Below are 25,779 nucleotides of genomic sequence, written 5' to 3'. Positions count from 1 at the left end.
AGAAATATGGGTTAAGCCTAAAATACAAATAAAAAATAATAACAAACTAACTAAAGATAAAAGACAAATATAAAATAAAAATAATATATTTAACACTATCTCTCAAGCTTGCGCATACAAATCGTATGTACCAAGTTTGTTACTACTAATATAATCCATAAAGACTTAGTGAAAGTACCTGCTTCTGCACTCGAGTGACACCAAATTGCTAATGATTTGCAAGACGACATAGAAGACGAAATACCAACCCAAAAGACTCCCCCTGAGCAACAAACTTGGGAGGTTGCTCCATGTAAATCTCTTCTTGCAAATCACCGTTGAGGAATGCCACCAGTGGATAAAGAGGTAATTGTTGGAGAGTCATCACAACTATAAATAAACTAACAAAACCCATATTTTCCATAGGAAAAAAAACATATATACGGGTCAAACGCAATGGTGACAAAAAAAGGAGGTCAGAAAAGACACCAGTGGAAGAATCCATGGATGAACAAGAGAGAAATCATAAAAAATCCAAAATTCTCCAATCAAGGTACCCGAAAAAGGAAAAGAGCAACCTCGATGCTCTAAATAGTTGTCTGAGAGGAGACGAGACGTGCGATGATGAACTTGAAAGAGGAAAACAAGTGACATCGACGCTCTAAATTGCTACTAGACATGCCATCATGCACGACGAAAAAAGGGAGTAGATCCACAACTTCAAAAGGCGTTGAGAGCGCGTAGAAGATTTGATGAAGGCGTTGTTGATGACATGGTGGTCGTCTGACCGAGACGATCAAAACCATGTAATCGTCAGTCGAAACTTGGACTCTGATAGTGGCAGCGGTAGATGACGGCGCCGTTGGCGACAGTAGATGGCACCACCACTGGCAGCAACAGATGTAGTGGCAGAGGCACCAAAAAACTTTTCCTCAAAATAACCTGGCTCTAGATACCATGTTAAGAAGTGAATTTTAATTCTAACTAAACCCCACAAACCAACAAATATCGTTAGGATAGACTCTAACATAGCTCTAATACTATATCAGAAAGTGGTTTAAACAACAAGAATATTTTTCCTACCACTAAAGCCCACTTGTGTTGAATATACACACAGAATCCTCTATTTATAATAAAAGAAATATAAACTAAATCCAAAATACAAATAAAAAATAATAACAAACTAACTAAAAATAAAAAATAATTATAAAATAAAAATAATATATGTAGACTTGCTTATGCTTTTAGAACATGCTGTAAGAGAGTGAATCTTTCTTTCCATATTAGAAGTGATTCCTGACAGTCTAATCTATAAACAAATAGACTGCTCCTTCCTGCAACCCATCATTCCGAATTTTATTTTCGGAAAACACTCACAATTTTGGAAATTTTTTTTGGAAATTACACCCAATTTTATTCCGGAAATTTTTTTCTGAAATTATGACAGGGTACAGAGAAAATTGATAAGATGCAGGAACCAACAGCCAACGATTGATGTTGAATGGGTAAATTAGTAACCCATACCCAGTCAAGTTACAAAGTAGTGAATGAAATATCAGCACCAAACAAACTAATGTACGTGATATTTTCTTAAATCAAGTATTGGAAAATCAGACAATCCCTAGTTATATTTTTTATGCTAGTACAAGAAGTTGTACTGATAAGATAAATAATAGTTGTTTCTACCAAATGTTATCAGATGAAAATATATAATTTTGTTTACATTTACTGTATTATTTTACTGTGTCAGTGTATCCAATGCATATTAACATGATTGAGAGCAGAGCAGCAATTGAGAAAGTAGCTCTGGAAATTATGATTACGAAAGCATTAGATTACAAACTATGAAGCTGCAAAGGTGAAAAGTGAGTCAACAAGCAAATAATTAAATGGGAGGAATATTCAGAAAAAAAAAATGTACAAATGTAAGGCAATGACCTTAGTTTCCTCGTTTTCTTTCAGGGGCTCAATAAAAGAAATCCCCAATGATATCATGGAAAAAGAATTCCTGAGAAAGATTGCACTCAACCCACAATCATACCCTCAAATTGGGTCATAATTGCAATCACAATTCATTTCTCGACTAGCCATTTACTATACAACTTAATTACACACTACAATCACATATTTACATAAAAGAAAAAAGCGTAGACCCCTCTGGCAAAATCAAAAATATTCTCCGCCAGTCATCCAAAATACAAGACCGCGGGCAACATTTGCTTTCTCCTCTTCCACCTGCAATCCATCTTTCTTCACAGATGCATCACCCACCAAGTACATTGTACTCTTACACGAATTATGTTCTAGCTCTCTATACCCTGTGTTCTTATCTTTCCTTTTACAACCTTGTTAGCTCTCTTTCAATCTGGCCAGCATTCTTTTGCAATTCTCTCAAATTATGAGCACGATCCATCTTTCCACAATTGAGATCCACTAAGAAGCCAACGTTAGGATTCAACAATTAAAGGCTGGCCAAAAGCTGAAGTCGGCAGAATGAACCACCATTTACCAGTTTCACCCCCGATTTAATGAACCTCGTAGACTCTCTTCAGGCAACGTCCAGGAAAGCAAATGACCACCTGAATCCCCGCTCAGTAACTGTTTTAGGTCAGTCGTAAGGTGGAGGGCTGTAACAGGATGCTTATGGAACTTCAGTACTTTGCGCAAAATCAACTTGTATTCCGGTTCTTTTCCACCAAGATTTAACACTCCCGCCCCTCCAAAACCTGATTTGCTAAGGGAGCTATCCGGGTTGGAGCAGTGAACCATCTGCCACACCTTGACAGCTCCACTCTGATGACCTGTAGCATACCACTTTGTGTCCAACCAATCAGAAAATGTACTGCTTGTCACAGAGAGAATAGAATCAGATGGCAGTTGTGAAGTTTTTATCAGTGCGAGGCAATCCCCATTTATGCTCCAAACAGCCAGAAGAATACCAGCTGCTGTGACAATCTCTCCAGTCAAGTCATTCACAAAAATTGCTGAAACTGGTGCTGGAAATTCTGGGAGCTGTCGTACAAATGACATGGAGCTGAGATCCCATATTATAACTGTGCAATCATCTGACCCGCTCACAATAAGCATATAAGGCTGGCTAACTTGGAGGCATGTAATTTTGGCTGTGTGACCACAAAGTGCCTTCTCCAACTTCAAGCGTCGAAGTGCACGGGCCCCAAACTTGCTCACTCTCCATACATTAACCAGTCCGTCATCAGCACCAGTAACCAGAATTTGACCATCATGACTAGCACTAACGCACTGAATTTGATTACCTCCATGTAAATTTTCATGTGTTGAAAGAAGCTTATCTTGTTCATAGCTCATAAATCTCAAGCTACGATCAGGAAAACCCCAGGCAACATATTTGGTATATGTTCTTGGTTTAAGCAGATTATTAGTTCCAGCTATGAGAATTTTATCATGAAGAGTGACGATTTGGGTGATAGGGGAAGAGCTTTTGCGAATCTCATGTGCAGCAAGATGACTGGAATGTTTAAGGGGATGGGGCGGAAGCTTTCTGTCTGTACGTCTTTTCACATGGGGCTTGAGGAACAATTGTTTAGGGGTCTGCCCAAAATGATTAATTTGGGCTAAAATGGATGCTTTCATAGCGGGATCTGTAACAGAGTCTATGTCTACACTTCCTTCATATGTATAATGATAGAAGACATTAACTGATTCCTCGGCAGCCTGCCATAGTAAAAACAAATTATATTAAGAAAAAAAGATAAAATGAAGGAGTATGTCTTTATAACACATTTGTTGAGAACATTTTTATTGACGCAATCATCAAGAGATGTCAGGTCTCAGTTTAACCATTGTAAATCTACGTCAAAAGGCACATAATGAAATTTCCAAAAGTTTTGGGAGAAGGATTGTAATCTATTAAAAAGTAATAAAAACATTGGTGATCACAATAAAATCCTTGTTATCAAATCAAGTGTAAATGCATAATATTGCACAAATTAAATGCCACTAATTAAGGTAACCCCATTTAATATAGCACATTAAGACAGTCAACAGAATGGAGGCAAATACGACTTGGAATTATACAGAAAGTAGTGAAGTGCTAGAAATAAAAGCATTGTTTTCCCATACATTTCATAACGAAACAAAATATAAGACATCGTTTGGGAGTCCATAATGGGCATGCCCTACAACTATCAGATCACACCCTTCCATATGCATGAATGCGTGTCATTGGAGTATAGTTTTACTGTCATTTATTACTTTTCTTGTACAGAAGTAGATAGTTTAGAAGGTCTTTCACAGCTGACTTCTCTAACTAACCTAGACTGAGTTTGATAACAGCTTTTAGAAGCTATTGACTATATCCTTAGTAATATATAAACCTATTGTAACTCAAACACTTGAGCAGAGAATTCATTTTTCACCACACACAGAAAATTCTCTTAAACTCTGAAATTTAATACATGTGAACAATTAAAGAAACTGACATTAGATTCTAGAACTAAGCCTTTAACAATGCAATAACACAATTTAAAAATTATAAGAACAAACATTAGTCATAGAGGTACAAGTATATATACGGCAAAACAAGACAAGACACCCACCTTCCCTCTTTGCTTATATCCAAAAATGAGGTCCATCCAATGATGCAAATTTTCTGAGACATAATCAGATTCAAGAGCTTCCCTATGCTTACTGATGAACTCTCGAGTGCTACCTTTGGCCCACGGAGGTAGGATAACATCCCCAACCTGAAAAAACACCATAATAATTAAATTTACGAATCAGTTCACTTGCATTTTTTATTCTTGGAGAATTTAGAAATAGCAAAGTATATATTCACAATAGGTAACCTTCTCGCCAGATTGTTTCTCTCCCAAGTCAAGATTGAACCGATTCTCCAAGAACTCGGGCATGTAGAAAAATTCTGGAATTAATTCCTTCACATCAGATGTGTTTCCCTTTCCAGCAGCACTTAGCCAAGTGTCCCTTATGCTATTGAAAAGACGATCAGCATGGTCAAACTGACCACCCTGAAGTTTTTGATTCTCTGTACTAAATGGTGGCAAGCGGAGAAGATAGAATAGGACAATTCCAGCACTAGAATAATGAGATCCATAGTGAAACTTCGGGACCTCCGGATCATCCCAGCTTTCGTATCTAAAACACAGTGATGAAGCTAATGGGCATCAGAAGGAGAAAAAACTGACCTCTGTGATCATGTTCCATGGTCAATATTATTTTTGTACAATTTAATTATTATTATAATATCTTACTTTAGGGTAAGTCTATCAACTATAAACAATTTTCTTGCAAATACAAATAATGTCTTGCATATCCTTCCTGGTATTATAGTTCTAGCATAAGCCCAATATTTCTAGTTCTTTTTTAATGTTATAAATTTGTCTGCGTGCTCTTGAAATCCCATAAAATATTTAGCAAAAATCCCCATGCAATGGATGACTACAATACAACATATATAATCAAAGAAAAATTGCACATACGACAAAATCATAGAACATTGAAAGAGACCAACCTTTTTCTGAACTCATCTTCACCTTCAGGTGTCTGGCAACCCATTGGTTTATCAAGCCTGCGAAATGTTTTCGGATTGGACAAATCAAGATTTTCACTTTCATAATCTGCAAGTACCCACGGAAAAACTGGATATTGGGTAAGATCACTATATCCACGTCCTGCCAAGGTGTTTAGATGCATGAGGTACTGAAAATTACTTATTTCACCATTTTGCCACCTTTTAGAAAATGATTTTGCCATTATCTTGAAAAGACGGCCACCCTCGTTGCTTTCTTGTTTTGATGATCCTGAAATAGTTGTGTCCAACCTGATAAATAAAGCAGACAAATTACATTAAAAAACATGAAACAGGCTAAGACATGCACCCACACACCTAAAAATGTACTATGAGGACCAAATTAGAAAACAAAAGCAAAGCTAAAATATATGGTTCAATAATCCTTCCGTCTCTAGATATAAGGCATTCATAACTACTCCACACTTGTTAAGAAAGTTGGCTAATTTAATAACAATAAATTTATCTTTAATTACGATATTTTTCCAAACTACCCTTAAAAAATTAATCCGTGTAGATAGAGATAGTGATAGTAGTGGAGTTTGATGTTTTAAAACTGAAATTTTCAATATTCTCAAATCTTTGAGAAAGAAACAAATCATAACATTTATTATTTATTAACTAAAATAACCAAGGGTATTTTGGTCAAAAAATAAATAATGCAATGGACAATTCTAGAAGGGTCTTATAAAAAGGGGATCAGGAAATTTCAAAACAATGTCTTATAATTATGGACAGAGAGTATTAGACAACTTAAAATAAAGCACCAGAATGAAGGTACATATTTTAAATCCTTGGTTTTTCTTATGCTACAACTCATCAATATTGTAGCAAAAAACTACGATAAAAAAAAAAAAAAAAAAAAAAAAAAAAAAAAAAAAAACTAAATTTCCAAAGATACGCTGCTTGCAATTGCTAATACGTTATGAAAAAACATATAACTACAAAAAATCCAATACCAAGCAAATTATTAAAGCCAAGGACATAATCTTACATGCTATTCCGAGGAAGATTTAAGGCAACTAGATTTTTAAAAACTTCTTCTCTCTCTTTTTTGTGGAAGACCAAGAGATCATTACATCCATCCATACTAAATATTTCAATAGCAACAGGACGAAGTTGGTAATCACGTTTCAAAATCTCATGAACACTGTCAAACTTCCACATGCGCCAAGGATGAGGTAAGTTTCCACTGGTATGTACTTTCTCCTTACCCCATGCACCACCACTATACGCCCATGCTCTTCCCCCAACCAATGATTTAACTGGTGTATTCCATGACAAAGTTGATTTGGATTGAAAATCCACACTGCCAGTAAAGTCTTTCTTGACACCCAAAGCCTGATCAATAACTGAGAGCTCATCTTCACACTCCTTCTCACAAAAGCAACCAGAATCATCAATATAAAAGTTTTCAATCACATACAAACAGAATTCACCTATCAGGAAAATGCCATCATGTTTGTCAAGACCCATAACCCGTTCACAGTTGTATTTAAATCGGATTTTCTCAAATGGTTCCAGAAAAGGTCTGATCAAGTATTCACCATTGTCGTGCAGTTCTTTATCAGATTTATCATCGACAATCTTAACATCATCAATTCTCATTGAAGAGGATTGCCTTGGAGAACCCATCTCAGATCTTCCGTGTGTGCTTTCTTCTATTGGGAAAGATATTGCACTAGACTTAGCACCATGCTCAAGTGCAGAATGGAGGCTTGCTTCATTCATGCTGCTTGCCTTGTCATCATTCCACTCATTCTTATCATAAACACCATCTTTGACACTATCCAACTTATCAAAGAAAGGTTCATCAAACTGCTCACTGTCAGAACCATTCTGCTTGCTATCATCAGTCAAAAGTTGAAAATAAGGTTTTGAGTCTGATGCATCAGGACCATTTTCAATTTTTCCTCTAGAAAATTCTGCTTTCTCTAACTCAAACTGTCCCTCAAGAATATTCTGTATGGTATCAATTTTCAGTTTGCAGCATTCAAGTTTTTTCCTCATTCGGTATGGACCTTCAATGGGACAAAGCTGCCATTCTGGCTCTTCTGTGAAAAAAGATTTACTTAATGGGAAAATCCCACGTTCATGCACAAGTTGCTGTAGATGGCATTGCCACTCACTCTCTGCATGTAGAATCCATCCATACTTATCTTGCCTAACAACTCTCAACTCAGTAGACATTGCATCACGAACTAAATCCAGTGCATATCTTCTCTCATTTACCTGCTCCCAGTGCCTTAAATCCAATTTTGCAGCTTCTCGAGACTTCCTTGCCATTTCTTTCTTACGACGTCCTTCCATGCCTTTGATTCTAACTCCTGGAAACTTTGCCGATCCTGCAATATACTGCACCCACATAATTCCAGCACACTGCTCCAATACCTTATTAACAACTTGTTCAACGTTTTGATACCACTCAAAAAACTCAGATAAACTTCTAGTCAATAATTTATCAAAACCACCATGGAGCACATCAAGTTGCTGCCCTTGATTAGGTCTAGAAACAAGCAAGTCTTCTAAAGCGGCTCTCCTATGTACCAGAAGATACTTGAACACATCAATGGAAATATTTTGTACAATTTGTCTTCTATCACGGAGAAGAGATATCAGATTCACACATAGACAGCAATTAAGATCTGTATCGGTGTTGCTGGGACAGAATATAATTCTTCTATGAGCAACCAATAATTGTAAGACTGTACTAATGTCAATTCCTGATTCATCTTGAGAAATAGAGGACACTCTCTTTCTTGGTTCATTAAGCAAACCCAACCGCAGAAGAAGATCATCTTCCCCTATATTGACTAAGAATGACGGGAGAAAACAATATAATATCATTCTATTAGTGTTCTTAAGAATTGATTGGATATAAGCCTCTAATTGCTTACTTCCTCTTGATATTGATAAGAGCCTCTTTCCACTAGGAGCAGCTTCTTCAATTCTACCATCTTTGTTTGCCAATTGCAGCATTGATAATAAGAACTCAAGAGTTTTCATTACTGCTGAAGGCTGAGGGAAAGCACCCATGTATACCCGGTCCACAATCATCGAGCACAAAGCATCCAAATTTGAGGACCAGCGAATCTTATCCAATTTTTTCTCATCTTCTTCATCATCACGTAACAGTCTCCTTTCAAGGAAGTTCATAAACCTACTAAGGCATAGACCTTGGAAAACTAATACAGACTCACCATCAACATGTAGATGAACACTTTCCAGGATGCTCTCTATGAGCTGTGATGCTTTGATCTGTTCAGTCACAAAATCAGAAAGAACTTCTGCAATGAAATCCAACACAGCAGTAGCCCCAGCAGAACATGGACCACCGCCATATCCAGAATCGTCTGTGTCCAAAAGCAGCTTTGAGGTAATAACAAAGTGAGCATTCACAGAAGATGTCCCTTGAGAACTAGACTTTTGATTTGGAGATAAATCAAACTCTGTAGCAGACATGGCAGAGTCAAAAGAAGGAGTGGCAGTCAAGGGAGACTTAGCTTCATTATGGCTTCCACTTCCCAGCCAAGATGCCAATGCAACAACTGGTGCTGAAGCAGGCGTATGGGGAACTTTTGAACTGGACTTTTCCGAAAATACAGGAGAGTCCAGCGCAGCAAAGGAGACCGAACTCTGGGAATCTGGTGGTTGGAGTATGTCCAAATTTCCTTTGATGCTGTGAAAGCTGAATTCATGGGAACTGGAAGCAACAGAGCCTTGATCAGCATTGTCACCATCCAAGCTCTGAGCAGTTTGTATGTCTTCACGGACAGATTTATTTGGCTCCAGCTCAGAGACAGTAATATTATTAGGTGATTTCTCACCAGCCATAGAGTTTGGTGGTGCAGTCATATCATCAGAACTCGAACTTACCTGTCCTCGAGGAAAACTTCCAACACTGATGGAGGTTTTGATAGACTGGTCTTGATCCAGAGGCAAGCTAGAAAATGTATTTTGGGAACTGCATGTATCATCACAGTCATTTAAGGTTTTCTCTTCTGTCACTGCCGAGAGTTCTTTGGCCATTTTAACAGCATGCGCAGCCCTGCAAAAGCAAAAGGTTTAGTTCAATAACAAGGACTCAATTCAATTAAGATGATCATCAGATTAAGTAGTCAACATATGATTAAAGAGGAAACAAAAAAATTAGAGAATACAAATAAATGCCATGAAAATAAAAGATATAGAGGTCATCTCATAACAAACCTCACACAAGAAAAATATAGATCTATGCAGTTTTCAAGAAATTCTGCACGTCTACAAACAGCAGTAAAAGGGGGACACATTTTAGCCAGATCAACCATAAATCTTAGAACAGCAGTTGCAGCAGCAGGGGCTGATGCCTCCCCACCCATAAGGCGAGCAGCATATGTCTTGTGCATCAGAGCTTCCCCCTGAAGCTCACCAGCCATGTCTGAATTTCCATCCACAAGTTCAGCCACAAGGCTTGCACCAACCTGGGAAAGATTACCAGTTTGGTGGGCAAGCATTGCTTGCATGCTTACTCTATCAAAAGTTGTTTTTGCCATGGCAATTACAGAATCCAACAACTCTACAAACTTCAGTTCTGTTAAACTTCCATCATTTGGCATAAGGGCATGAAAGTCCAGCATTCGGACCTCTGGTAACCTTGGGTAAACTGGCTTGCCAAATATCAAACAAAATAGAATATAGTAGATGTCTGGGGAATCATAGAAACTGGGAAGCACCCGAACTAAACCTTGATAACCTCCACCTGTGCGAAATTTAATTGCAAATGTTGGAGAGGAAGTAAGACACACACCAAGTAGAGTCATGACCCATCTCATACTAGTGGGATGAACTGCTTCATCAAGAAAATACGTAATTAACTTAGAGGAAACAAGTTTATGCCACAGCTCAAGCAACTCTTCTGATCTAATAGTGACTTGTAGATCAATAAACATCTCTAGTAACATATTTCTGACAATTACATGTTTACCCATTGATTCTCTCATAATTGGACGCTGTGGAACCAACCCTGGGGGATCAAATGTCATAATCACAAATCTAACCACGTTTTCAAGCTCAGAAGATAGAAAGCCATCCTCCAAAATGACCCCAAGCAGTACGACCAATTTTTCAAGGACGGGAACTTCAACATCACCCCTTTGCAACGTCACTAGTAAATGCTGAACAAGGTTAATTCGCCTCAAAATTGTAAGATTGTGATTTCTGTACCAATGCATGGACACTAAATTTTCAAGAAATCCAAGTAATGCAATTTGGATTGAAATTGAGGCCGTTACCCACAATGTCCAATCCAATAAAACATGTTCAACCATGTCTGCATTTGATAAGACAATGCAATTTGAAGTTTCAGCAGCAACATCAGTATTTTCCAGCTCTGAAATGTGACTAAATGAATCTTTTTGTGCAGAAAAATCATCCATGTCCCCAGGAGATCCAACTGAAGAATTCTCATCTGGAAACTTTGACAAAAAATTATCCTCAAGACCAGTTTCCAGCAGAGATGAAGCAGGAGACAGAATAGTCTGAATAGTCTCCAACTTTTTTGGTTCAGAAAAAGAAGCTTCACATGCAGCAATTTGAAAGAAGATATCAAGAGATTGCATGTCAAATAGTGTCATTTTACGACGCAGAAAAAGGGCAAGTAGATGGTATCCCCTATAAGTTTGCATGTCCCTAAGATTCTGAGGATTTTGATGAAGTGCACATGCAAGGAGAGTTAGAGCCATATGCAGCATATCCCTAGTTTCTGCTGCTTCAACAAGAGCAAGAACAAGTTCCATCCCACCAATAGGGCTGATTGTCTCTCCAATCACACCTTGCTTACAGATATAAATATCTCCACCAAGACGTCCAAAACGTGGAATACCTGCAATCTCCAAAATTAAAATAAAACTGATATTGAAGAAACAAATCAAATAAGAGAAAGAAACATAATGTCTAACTTTTCTAAATTTAGTTACACACCTCCAATTGGAGAGGCAGCAGCAGACATGGGATCTACCAGATTAAGCATTGAAAAGCTACCGGATGAACGAATGAATTCCGTGGTAGTTCCATCAAATGCAAAAATAAGTTTCTTTCCAGAAAGCTGTAAAGAAAGATTTCCAAGTCTCTCCAAATCCCAGACAATTCCACTTCCATCTGCTTTTAAGTCTCCCTGCTTGCTTGTAGAATCCAGTCTCTGACCATTAGCAGCCAAAGTTAAATCAGCATCTAAAGAATCTAATATGGCCATACTACCACCACCACAGGCCTGGTTAGGTACAAATTGTAGAAGATCTGTGTCCTGGAATAGTCCCCTGTATCCTCTACCAAGTATGTACATAAAACAAATACATCCTGGGGTAAGCACTTCCTCAAAAAGATAGCAAGAGCGCAGTTTCCATGCCAAGTCACTGACTCTAGCATTTCCAACTGATGTCCCAATAGTAACCTGCAATTGTTTACCAGGTGGACATGGTGAATATCCTAATTTCCCAGTGTGTCTTAACTTTCCATTCAGATAAACATATGCAAAACTAGCTTGGAACAGCCCAGCAAGAGCATTGGGTTTGCTGTGAATGACTGCAAGGTGATGCCACCTTCCCTCTTCAAGTTCCAAACCAGAAAATGATAAGAAAGAAGAGTTGCTGGTTGCAAGGGTAAGAACACCATCCTCCTGGAGATATAATTCTGCATAGGTTGCAGTATCATTGTTAGTAGCACCAACAGAAAAAATCCTTAAGATATGTCGCTCATGCAATCCACTTGAACCAGAGCGCTTCTTGGAAGATGCAAATTTTGAAACGTCAGTGTCTTTTGATTGTGATTTTAAAAAATTACGAAACTGGAACCAACAAACAAATGAATAACCAGCAGCTGGAGGCCATGATCTTTCACCCAAGGAAACATGAATGGCAGCATGCCCAATCTTGCTCATATCCATCTCCACAAATGGTGCCAGAGAAATATTTTCTGAGGCCGTGTCTTCCATAAGAATTAACTTTTCCATCATTTCAACAATTATATGACCTGAATTTTTCATCCTCATTTGCAGAACATATCTAATGAGCATACGAAGTTCAGATGCAGATAGCCTAATCAACAAAACATATTTTTATTCAAATATAAGTACAATAGTAGATTAAAACGAATAATTTTAGAAAAACGGCAGAAAGGATATTCTCCATACCTGTAAGAACCAAGGACTTCCACAATTTTCAACGCATAAGTGAGTAAAGAAGACGAACCCGAAAGAAAAGGTTGGATTGTATCCAGCAAAAGTTCCACACAGCCTAAATATAACATAAAAAAATCAAGTGAGCACTAAAGAATAACAAATAACAACAAACAATATAGTACACACCTGTAGACGTGAGGCTTTCCTGATTAAAGGGACCAGCACGGGCTAACTTTTCAATCAGGTCTAAGAGTTTTAACTGCACCATAGGAGTAAGCAACAATAATGAACGAATCAGAACCTTAACAGCACTAGCATTGTAAACCCGCTCTTTTTCAGGATTAATTGGGCCTGATGGAGTCAATAAAAGATTATGAGACGACTCATTCTCAATTGCATTTGATTTTGTTAAACCCTCTGATGCTAAGAAAGGAGGAATAACAATTTCAAGGGCAAGTTCCAACATCAACTGGATGACTTGTTTTTCATGCTCCACGCACAATAAGCCAGACTCACTAAGAAGATCAAAGAAAGTTTGTGATGATATAATTGTGTGCAACTTCATTCTATTAACAGCATTGTCAGATACTCCAGCAGTTACAACACGCAACAAATACGTAAACACCTTAATGTAAACATTCAATGAAGATTGATCTGAGTCCCCTCCATCACTTTGGAACCCATGTAGAGTTGTGAGTAAAAGGGAAAAACCAGTGGCATCACCAAAAACCTTCTGAGCAGAATTATTAACTCCCAGGATCCGCCATAGTGCTCCCATAGTGTCACACTTTGCATCAAGGGAAAGCTGGTATTGGGATCCTGAAGCACTGTTAACCATTCCACTTTTCAAAATTTCAATCAACGTGCCTAATTCATCAGGATGAGCCTGGAAAAAGTTACAATCAAGTCATCATGATGATTTAAAGTGAAACAACACCTAAGTAATTTTGTAGGTAGGATGCATCCGCACACATTCAAGAATTACTGTTTTGTGATTAGCAACACTTATTATGAGCAAATAACTGCAAAGTCCACTCCAAATATAGAGAATAGAATTTATTTTAGAGAACATGAACAAACCTGAGAGGTATCTTCAATTATAAGACATGACAATATCCTAAGGACTCCTGAACGATGTACCTCAGACACCAGAAAAGGTAATATCACAGTCACACCACCAGATGAGCGGAATGAAGCTTGATTAGCCTCTGCTTTCTTCAATAAAGACACCATACAGTCCCAGGCAATAGCAATTGTATCCTCTACATCAAAAATAGGAAACTTGCCAGAACCAGATTCCATAAGCTTGGGTGATGTAATAATACCATCCTTATTGTCCATATGTTTCTGGAAATTGTTTGAGCTATTTTTCCTCTCCAACTGCCTTGAGTTAACAGTCTGTTGATCAGGAGCCAAAATCCTGTGTTGCTTCAGATCATCTAGCATAACTTCCAAAACACCAACTTCTCGCAAAACTTTCTTGTATTGTTGGTCAAAAGACAAGAGTTTTACAAAGAAAGAAAGAATTGTCTGCTTCAGCTCTGAGGTTATTGGTTGCTGCAACAAACAGCAAAGTGAAAGTAGCTCTTGCTCGGGAACACAATTTACTACAGTCACAGCATACTCCAGAATTTTCAAGATTATCTCTTGCAAATGAGAAGGAAAACCGGCCATATTTAGGATTAAAAGTGGAACAGTTCGTAATTGCTGACACAAGCTATAGTTCTCTATGTGGCCTGAAAATAATTTAAAAAGTCTATTTAATACTTCAGCCTGCAACTTCCAGCTATTAGCTTTGAGGAGAATATCCTGTAACATCTGTACTGCTTCAAGGTCTTTAATTTTATCATTTTCCTTCTCCCAAAGTTCATCACCAAGCCAATCAGAAGATAAGGTACGACTTTTGCTGTGACCACCATCCCTGTTCTGAGTAGATTTAGAACCCTTGCCTACATTAGCACGTGGAGACTCATTTGGTCCGGTTTGAGCTAGACAAACAAGGACATCTAGCAACCTAGACAATGTGGGCGAAAGATATTCACTGGAAGACTGTTCTTGTTCATTGGAATTTTTCTCTCTGCTATTTTGGGATCCATCTGAAGCAATATTTTGCTCATCAAATGTATCTGAATGAGCAGATTGAAATCCCTGATTCTTTGTCATGTTGGACAGAGTTAGTGCAAATTGAACTAGGAATTGATATCCATGGGCATTATGTATATCCTCTCGAAGTCTGACATTAGCAGCCTCTGCAGAACCCATATAACAAATCAGAACTACACAACATTGGCATGCTTTAAAAAATAACTGTAAAAAAATATCTTTAACCACATTTTAGCCAATGATATTGTTATGCGTATAAGAACATTATCCACTGCTCTTCTGATAAAATTAAAAATTACCAGCTCTATACGACAACTCTACACACTTGAGTAACAAATCAACAATGCCTACTGTATATGCAGCATCTCCACAATCAGGATCAAAATCTTTCACAGCCAATAAAAGAACTTTTATCTGCATGGAGGAAAAATAATCACAGGATTAATTACAAAAACATATAATGAATCCTATGAACAATATGGATCAACATTAGTGCAATATTCTACAAAAATGAAACTGCACCAAAGCCACATGCACTAACTTCATAATTGATAAGTGAGTTAAAGCATCATCCAACAGAGTCAGGGGCCACAAACTTTAAAATTTAAAACATTCAGACATGATTTTTTAATAATTTTATTTAGGTTACTAAAGATGAGACTTTAGCACACCAGAACTATTGGTTCAATACAACAATTTCATGAACTATATGACAACTTTCAGAACAGTATTTTGTTTGAATGAAGAAAAATCCAGTATTAATGTTTTGACGTTATGATTATTATGTTAAGATTGATAGATTTGTGTAGAAATACCTAGAATTAGGCAGTTGATTGCTGAAGATATGTTTCTACAAGTTCTAACCTGGTCAGTTACATATTTCACATCAAATGCAGAACTAAGTCAATGTAAGTAGACTGATGCCCTTGTCCATTTTCTATGAATAATCAAACTGAACAAGAAACCAAATCAACCATTCAAGAACAGTGTTGACTGTTATTATAAATCCAACTACTTAAATTTGTTCATAATTTCTCCCCCATGCTAAAGTGTTAGCACCCCTGCCTCATGTCTATAATTTTTTTCAACGTCCATCCCTTAAGCGCTGCAAGGAGGAGCCTGACATGACCTTACAGATTTTTTTGCAGTTGATAACAAATCTGAATTTCTACTACAAAACACATTTTTCTCAAACCCGCAACATATTTTGCAATTATGTAATTAGTACAACGGATCATGTGATATAATGTTTTGTAAAGTGTAGAACATCTGATAGCATAGCAAACCAGTTTGCTCCTCATTTACATGAGATTGCAAGAGACCAAAAGGAGATCCTTTTGTCACAAGAAATCTTAAAACTAACACCAACCCTCCCCTTCACCAATTACTAAAAGCAAAATAACAACAACAACAACAATAATAATAGTAATAATAAATAATTTAAGCTTCTACTACTCTTGGAAACATAACATAATGATGTATCATTGCAAACCACCCCACAGATGTTGTTGAACATTGACATATGCCATCAAAGTGCTAAAGATGAACAAAAACTGCATGGTAATAATATGTAAACAAGAAATACAATATCAGTTCTGAGACAACTTCTTTGACATAAAAAGTGTGTAGTTATGGAAGATAGATGACATACCAAATGATGCTTGCGGATGTACTTAGCCGTGCTTCCATAGTCATTTACCAAAAGAAGACTAAGTATCTAGAATTGCAAAAACATAAGTATTCAATATTCAACCATCAGAATAACATTATCGGTTCAAAATATTCATCATATGAAATATTTACATCAATTCCAATACTAATTTGACTGCAGACAAATGTGCCGCAGTTTACCTGCATAGCATGTCGATGAAGTTGTATGCTGTGCAATGGAACAAGTCCTTCCTTATAACGAGAGAAAACAATCAGAGATCCCTTGGCAACCATTTGAAAAAGAAGCTGAAGTGAATCATCCTCTATCAAACTCTGTGCTGCTGATGGATGGCTTGCTAGAGCTTTCATGATATGCACTACACTTCCTTCCACCTGCATAAGAAAAATACTTTAAAATGCAAACTAAGAAAATGCACAAAAGTGATTTTACAATATCCCAACTAGTTACTCATCACCAAGTTATTTTTTATGGTTTATGCTCTCAGGCTAAGGAAATATAGAGTTTACAAAACCACAACTAGACTAAATAAGGTGAACTCTTTAAAAATAAATGGTTTGCCTACAATCATGTGTAAGAAATAAAAATGCATATTCAACGCAAGTAGATCACGCATAGAACAGAACCTCAAGCCGGCGGTTTTTCCCAACTTCACCATCATAATCATTTTGTAACATGAGGTTTTCTTCATGATCAATAGCACTATTTGACCTTTGAATGGTTGCATCAGGATCAAGAAGGGCATTCAGAGCTTGAATGAGACAGCAAAATATTCCAGAGTCAAGTAGAGATTGCTTGTCAATGGGCTACAAAAAAAAGCATATACATAAAAACTTCTGCTTAAAGCTCAAGAAAATTTAGGTATGGTTACACAAACACAATGAGTCGCAGTAACACCAACCACCAGATTACCACACTAAGTAACAATCCTAACACAATTACCTGCATTAATTACACAAATATTTCCATCCAAACAAATAGCAGACGGAAACACAATTGCATATTTTTCTGTAAACAAATAACATGTATTCTATATCTCCTAATAAAAACTGACTTGGCAAAAAAACTTTCTCAGAAGCATACCCCAGAGACAAGGATTTCCACTGAAGTTAATAAATTTGCCCCAGGACTGATTCCATCCTGCATGGAAAAGAATCTCTGTAAATATAAAAAGCAAATAAAAAAAATATGCAAAAAAGACATATAGAAATGACTAAGAGAAACCTTTGTGACTTCTGAGAAAAACTTTAAAACTTGAACAGCACTCAAAGATCTTGTTTTACTGCTGATTTTTAACTTCTCTATATCTGTCACAAATGCTCTTCCCACAACAAATGAGAATATATGGGTTTCAACTAACCTGTTTACCATTAACATTACAAAAGCCAGTTAATAAACTCCAATCACCAAGATGAATAATACATTTTAACATTTTTAAGAATAGCATGTATATCTAACCAAGAAGATGCAATCTATATTTTTCAAAATCTTCAGAATGAAAATGGTAAAGATATAAACCAACTCCCAAGTTCATTTAATGACAATGGTATCCAGACATATATTCATGCCAGAAGCTGTTAAGACTGGGAAAGGGCAATTTGTTAAAACAGTTAGGATATTGATTAGTTAGTTAAGGGGCTAATGAGTTAAAAAAATAGGAGGATGTAAGGAGAAAGGATTAATGCTTGTTTGTATCATTTGTAAATAGAGCATTAGCTCTTAGTGAAGGGAAAACCCTTAGAGGAGAGATTGCCCTTCTATTCCTCTTGCTTTTAACCCTACAATATATAAAATCTTTCTTTTCTTTCTTATTCCTAATTTGCTGGTTGGTAACAGAATGAGACAAGTTTTCACCTTCAACTGAAAAACAACATCCATAGTTTTAAAATAGCTTGTAGTCGTCTGAACCACAAGGTGCATCAACTAGATATTTAAAGTTCACTTGATCACCCAGAATACTTCCAATTTAAGCCCACTTAAGATACAAAAAACTTAAATATCACTCTTTTCGCCCTCATCAATATATTCATTCCAAAGCACTAGATCATAATAAATAGCTAAGCACATGAGTAACGCTACTGCACCATAAACAACCAAAGCAAATATACATGCAAAAGAATGTTGCAACTTCTAACTGACAATGCAAAGTAGGTTTAGGCTCATCATTCTACAAATCCAATAACTCTTTCTTGAGGACAAAACATTTCCTACTACCACCTAATCAAAACGATGATGCTCATATAGATTACGTTATGGGTAGCAGTGCAATAAAGCTAAGGAAAAATTTCGTTACATTGTAACTAACTGAGCTACATTAGCATGCTGCTTCACTAATCTACAAAAGGCATCTATGCTGAAATTCAAGGCCGCTTCTTTTTCCTGCAAGGAAATGTGAAAACAAAATCAACTACTGATTTATCATCATCAACTACAACATGCGAAATTTGCATGAGACTGTCAAATAAAATAAGCAATGACAAAAACCTTCTCAGAGCTGGACGATCGAAACTCTTCCCAGAATCTCTTGAAGTCCAATTCCAGTTCATGTTTGTCCCTGATTTAAAGATATAAAAGGTCAAAATATCGTCTAACATCTTAATGAGAGTGTGTCATAATAAAAAGAAATCCATGAAAGTCATTCTAACCAATCATGAAACACAGAATTTGAAATTTGGTGCATTAAATAAAGGTATTTTAATATACAGTACAACTAATACACTAATTCACCAAATCATGATATAATCTAATGCAGGAAATGTGCTGAAATATGTCAATGCTGCAATTTGGCAACAAAATCATGCATCAACTAACATCCTCAATGAATGTGTGAAACTAAGAACTGACATGTTTTCATCATTTAAACAATTAGCTAGTCTTCAGTCTTGCAATCAATAAACATGAATGTTTTGCAGCCGCAAATGGCTAAATAAGCAGAAAAGCAAACACGCCCAAAAATTCATACTCCCATTTCGTAATTAAGGTACCCATGATGCTGAAATGACCTATCAAGCAGTTAAGCTCCAATAACTAACGAATAAACCACATTCACCAGTACAAAACTGGAACGTTAGCAGTGAAAAAAAGTCAACAAAATGGAGCTAGTTGCAGACTCCCAAAAAGGGAAATAGATTTAGTAACCATGCGGACAAGTTAAAACTTATCATAAAAAACGGCAATCCATGTGCAACAAAAATACAACTATCACATGTGAATCCACTGCAAATTCTACAAGGAAATTAACAAGATACGGAAAACACACAATTTTGAGCACCATACTTCAAGAACCAAGCTCTTTCCTGCCCAGCACTGTCCCTTTCATATACCGAAAACTGACCTCAGAACAATCCTTAGCTCCTTACAACTTAGCATCGACAACTCACATAAACAGTACAACTGCAGCAAACAGAAAGTAATAGGATCTTACAACTGCACCTAACTCTAAGCTGCGCGTTAACCATAATCTATTCCATCCTTCCACAGTTGAAAAGACACAAACTACAACCACCTCTCTCTACCTTCTATTATATCTTTTAATCTCTGTTCACGAGCAAATCAAAGTCAATGCAACACTCAAATCATCCAACTCGAACAACAATTTTTCATTGTTCAAACTTCACCACATAACTAAGAGCAGCATAAACCCAAAAGAGAAAATTAAAAATAAATAATATATATATATATATATATATATATATATATATATATATATATATATGAATATAAGGACCTGGTAGGGGACGAAGAAGAGGATTGCAAAGCTGAAAAGACATTGTTGTCGCGGGAAGAAGAAGAGGAGGGAGGAGAAGCAGAAGGAGCAGCAGAGGATGGCGATTGAGTGAGGCCAACCTTCTCTTTGAAGTCCTTAAGCAATGTTACCCATTTCATCGTTTCCCTTTGGATCCTTGAAACATATAAACACCTCTATCATCCGATGACCATTCACCAGATCCACCAACTACCTATTTCCCTCCGAAAAGGGAAAAAACAAAACACCATTCAAACCAATCACCCAAACCAAACAATCTGCGATTCCAGCAGCAGCAAATGCGCTCCCTCCCTGCCGATCAAAAATGGCAGCAAGATCTACCAGATTGTGATTCCCAGGTTATGCTTTCCGATTTGTGAATTCAGTTCTTCTCCTCCTTTCCTTTTCCAAATTTTTTTTTTATTTTTTTTTAACTCCCTTCTATCAATCTATTTTTTCTAACTTTTCAGAAAATGTTTGGGTTGTTCGCAGCCCTAGAAAGCAGGGGAGGTAACGAAAGATGAACAAAATATGAGTAGTGTTGTTTTGGAGGAGAAAGAAAAATAAATGCCAGTTACTAAGTTTCTTCAAAACAGAAATATTACAAATATTTTAAAAAAAATGAAAATTTTGGAAATCTTTCGGACGGCCACTCGCACCTCGTTGCATCAACAAATCAAGTTTCTCTCTCTTCCTCTTTCTATTGCTAATTGCTAATATATTATGAAGTCTATCTATTGAGTTTTGAGTTTTCGCGCACACACCTGCGCCACGTCAGCGTCAGTGTGGGGTCCACGAATAGGAAGAGCCCACGTGGAATCCCGTGATTGAAGGCCAATACGTGAAACCCTCGTCCCTCCCACTCTCTCTTATTCTTTTTCCTGCGCTCTGCTATGCTTAACACCCTTCAATTCAATTTCACTGTTATCTTCTTTTCATTTCTCATTTGTTTGCTACATGTGATTAATTTATTTATTTATTTATTTATTATTTCAATTAATTTTTTCATTTTATTTGGGTGTTTAATTAACATATATAATAATATTTTTTTCATTTCTTAATGACAAAGCCTAGGTTTCTTAGCGTTGGAGAAATGGCAATAGAGTTGTTGCTCAATTTCATTTTTACTTTTTCACCTTACCAACCCAATCTAACAGTCTTACATTATATGTGCCATTTGGATGTACCACGAAATTTAAGTTCTTTAACACGCTATAGTTTCGTTATTTATTTATTCATTTATGAAAGGTATTGTATATATTTAAACTTTCAATCCTGGTCAGACAAAATTTAATCCTTTTTCTAAGGAATTTTAGATCAAATTAAAAATAATGTATCTAACTTATATCATGTAAAGGATTTTTTATAAATATGTTTTAAATGATTAATTTTAAGAAAATAACACACATGATGAGATCACCTGATTAATTTTTTATTTTTTATTATTAGAGCACTATTTTTGCGAAGTTCAATTACACGGGAAGATAATTTAATTTTTATTTTAATATTTTTATTATTTTTGAAACATTAAGAAATTTGAAAATTAGTGGTGATGCATGCAAAAGCAGAAAATTTGACCCTGACTAATTATTAGTAGCATCTTTAGACAGTGATTTTACAAGAAAGCACAGTAACTAGTGTTAGCTTGGAGCAACTTTCTCTGATCTAGTAGACCAATTAAATGTTAAGGGTGATTAGCGTTCACTAAACCCAGTGCAACAATGTACCATTAAAGTGTTATTAGCACCAACTTAAGATATTTTAAAATAAAACTGTACTATAAATTAGACTAACTTTAATAAATTTAAAAAATTAAATAAATTTTAAGTCTTTTATAATTTTGTATATATTTACTTCAATCATTATTAGATTTTTATGATTTAGTACTCAAGCATCTTATATTTTTCTATTAAGATAGTGGGGTATAATGTGTATCTTAACTAGGTGACGTTGAAATGTTTTCTCATCACTTTACTTATTTGTATCACATGCTATTTATAATTTTTTATTTAATAATTTTATTATTAAGTATTATTAACAATTTGAATTACTATAATTTTTTTTTTACATCACAACATCAATATTCAACTTTACCCACAATTTTCTCATGAAAAAAAATTCTTGACCACCTTTTCCTCCACATAGAAGTGGTAAAAAAGCTTCTAGAAATAATGTTATTGTCTTAGTCAATCATAAGGGAAACCATATGTGAACAATATGATTCTCTTTCACATCCAAAACCTCTATCTTTCACATTTCGTAAGTGTGTGTTGCAAAATACATAGGTAGGTATCGAACTAAAAAGTTATTTCTACAAGAGAAATACCTAAAACTTCAACGTCGTTCTCAGACAGAGAAAACATTTTGGTGAGTGTTATCTTTTGCACTAAAGAAGAACAATTTGCAATAGTTGAAAGTAAATTTTTGTGAATGTGATTGAAGTTCCAACAAGAGATATTGTAGATTTTATAGTTGATAGGATCTTATCCGAAAAATATTACGATTATTTCTGAATATGGATTCATTTTGTAAATGGATAAAATATGAGATAAAATAAAATCAAAGAAGACGGGGAATAAGAAGAGATAGCAAATGCCAAAATTTACCAATTGATAAGTAAGTGAAGATTCGCCACAAAGATATCAATTAGAACAAGTGTTTTATAACAAAAACTAAGAATTCTCTCTTAAATGAAAATCAATTACATAAATGACCAACCAAATGTATTTACATATGTTTTTTTAGAAACATATATAAATCAACTTAGATATCTAATAACCCTAAAGAAAAGTTAAAATACATCAGCTTGAAAACTAACTTCAAATTAAAAACACAAAAACAAAATGGACTTGTCACCCACGGACACATTTGTTGCTCAATGACAATTACAATCTATAAAACCTAAATTAAATGCTCTCCTAGCAAACTTATAAGACTTAAAAGAAAATTACATTGACTTAAAATATTTCAAAATTATTCTATAAGTGAACTATAAGTTATGATCTTCATATTCTTTGCATTAACATCCTCCACCAAGACCAAACAAACATTAAGTGCAACTTGTTGTGCCTCTCTCTTGACACTTTCAAGTCATCTAACTAATTGATCCCTTTGAGGAGTAAGATAGGTAATGTAAAATCACTTTTAGAAGGATCTCTTTATTCGAAAATGTTGCATTATTGAATATTGTTAATTCTTGTAAGAAAGGTTAGTAAAAATAAGGTTTAATACATCATTTGGTCCCTACTTTTAGGGGTTTGGTTCAAAGTAATCCTACCTTTTAAAAAAGTTCAGTAAGACCCCATATTTCGTTAAAAAATGTTCAATTCGGTCCTTTTCACTCACGTCGTTAAAAACATAACAGTGCAAATGCCTACGTGGCATCTCATAAGCACGTGGCACACGTTAATAGGTGGACTTAAATGATTTTTTAATTTAAAAAAAAAGTCACTGCCACGTCATCATCACCATCTCCAGATAAACCCTAATTTCTCTCCAAGAAACCTTAGCCGCCGCACCATCCAGCGTCGTCACTGCCATCCTCGCCGACAACCGTCTTCTCCAACGCATCAAACGCCATCACCAAAGTTATGCGACGAGAACGCGAGAAACCCTAGGTCTCCACGATTTGCTTGCAGGTCTGATTGTGGTTGCAGGTGGAGACAAGCAGCGGCGCGATTAGTGGTGGAGAAGAGTGGCGATTTGCGATCTGCAGCAGCTATTGATTTGGCTGGTGGTTAGTGGTGGACAATTCTTTGGAGGAGATTGGACGGCAGTGCTACTGGCGCGACGACGATTTGGCTGGTGCGAGGGTGAAAATGGTGAAGATTGGTGGTCGCGACATAGCAAGGGATCGCGTTGGGTGGTGGCGCGAGAACGAAGGTGAGATGCGAAGGTGATGGAGGTGCAACAAAAGGGAGAAGACACTTTGGTGGTGGCGCGTGATGTGTTGGAGAGGACGGCTGCCGGCGAGGATGGCGGTGACAACGCTGGATGGTGCGGCGGCTAGGGTTTCTTGGAGAGAAATTAGGGTTTGTCTGGAGATGGTGATGATGACGTGGCAGGGACTTTTTTTTTAAATTAAAAAATCATTTAAGTCCACCTATTAACGTGTGCAAGAATTATTCTCTGACTTCTCTCGTTGGACAAGATTAATGGCTCGTTACACGAAAGTGCGCCATTAGAAACCTTAATTTTCAAACAAAATGTCATTCAAAACCCCAAAACAACTTAATTACACTTGTACACATTTAATTGGAATTACTATTAACAAAAAACATAAAAATAAATAATTTCCACAAATTAAATGCAGAAATACTCATTTTCAAATTAAAAACACGAAGAGCATAAGTATTAAAAAAATTTAGGGTTTTTTTCGTATGATAGAAAAAGTAAAAGATACAAGAATATTAGTTTTTTTTCAAATGAAAAAAAAAGATATAAGAAGAATATCAAACAAGAACCTCGTTATATATATCCAAAATTATATTTAAAAGGAAATACCAATTTGAATTTAAGAAGAAACTCAAATCAGAACCTTGTTCTGGATACCAAAATGACATGATCCAATCCAAGAAAGATTGCGATAGTTTATGAATTTGGATTCCTTCTGTAAATAGATAAAATATAAGATTATTTTTGTATCAACTGATGGTTATCAGTGTAAATGGTTTGCAAGCATTATGTAGGGAAAAATTGAGATGTCAATGATGGGATAATTGACATTCTTTCTGGGATTGCAAATTAAGCAAATGGAAGGTGGAACCTTCGTATCTCAGAACAAGTATTGTAAGGAGATACTTAAGAAATTTGGAATGGATATTGCAAAGGAGGCAAATACTCCTATGATGACTTCTTGTTACTTGGATAAAGATGAATTAGGTACGAAAGTAAACCAAACTATTTTTAGAGGCATGATTGGATGATTCTTATATCTTACTGCTAGTAGGTCTGATATAATGCAAAGTATGTGTGTTTGTGGTAGATATCAATATAATCCTAAGGAATCACACCTTGTAGCAATTAAGATAATTCTTAAGTGTCTTAAGGGAACTATTTCTTTTGGATTATGGTATCCTTCAAATGTTTCTCATAGTTGAATAGGTTATTCTGATGCTAATTGTAGGGGTTGTAAAATTGATAGAAAGAGTATTAGTGGAACCTGACACTTCTTTGGATGCTCTTTAGTCTCTGGGAACTTTAAGAAACAGGCTTGTGTGACACTATCAACCACAAAGGCTAAGTACATTGCTGCTAGAAATTGTTGTGCTCAAACTATCTAGATGAAATAATAATTAGAACATTTTAATATATTTCTACATCATATTCCATTGAAATTTGATAATACAAGTGCCATAAATCTGATTAAGAATCCTATAATGCATTCTAGAACTAAACACATAATTTTCTCATAGATCACGTCCAAAAGGGTGTTGTGAAATGGAATACACATATACTAAGAACCAATTAGTATATATCTTTACTAAAGCATTGCCTAAGGTAGATTCTTTGAGCTTAGAAAAGACTTAGGAATACTATATATGACCATTAAACTCAATACTCAT

The 25,779-nt window shown here is 36.0% G+C and overlaps 1 protein-coding gene across 1 annotated transcript; it reads right to left on the bottom strand.

Annotated features, from left to right (window-relative positions):
- Positions 1-1,895: 1,895 nt before the first annotated feature.
- On the bottom strand, positions 1,896-20,933 carry SPI (BEACH-DOMAIN HOMOLOG A1). The gene is made up of 19 exons (XM_047308574.2): positions 20,198-20,933; positions 18,955-19,024; positions 18,764-18,849; positions 17,695-17,830; positions 17,554-17,610; positions 17,097-17,276; positions 16,653-16,844; positions 16,453-16,518; positions 15,101-15,215; positions 13,779-14,947; positions 12,885-13,584; positions 12,711-12,813; positions 11,504-12,615; positions 9,755-11,405; positions 6,540-9,593; positions 5,489-5,797; positions 4,806-5,112; positions 4,557-4,703; positions 1,896-3,672 (listed from the first exon to the last, which is right to left on the bottom strand). The coding sequence occupies exons 1-19, from the start codon at positions 20,353-20,355 to the stop codon at positions 2,494-2,496; spliced, it is 10,791 nt and encodes a 3,596-aa protein (XP_047164530.1). The 5' UTR covers positions 20,356-20,933; the 3' UTR covers positions 1,896-2,493.
- Between the last annotated feature and the right edge of the window lie 4,846 nt (positions 20,934-25,779).

Source organism: Vigna umbellata, chromosome 8 (genome assembly GCF_029865625.1).
Source record: "Vigna umbellata cultivar VRB3 chromosome 8, Vumbellata_1.0, whole genome shotgun sequence".
Lineage (NCBI taxonomy): Eukaryota > Viridiplantae > Streptophyta > Magnoliopsida > Fabales > Fabaceae > Vigna > Vigna umbellata.
This window is presented reverse-complemented; position numbering and strand designations above follow the sequence as displayed.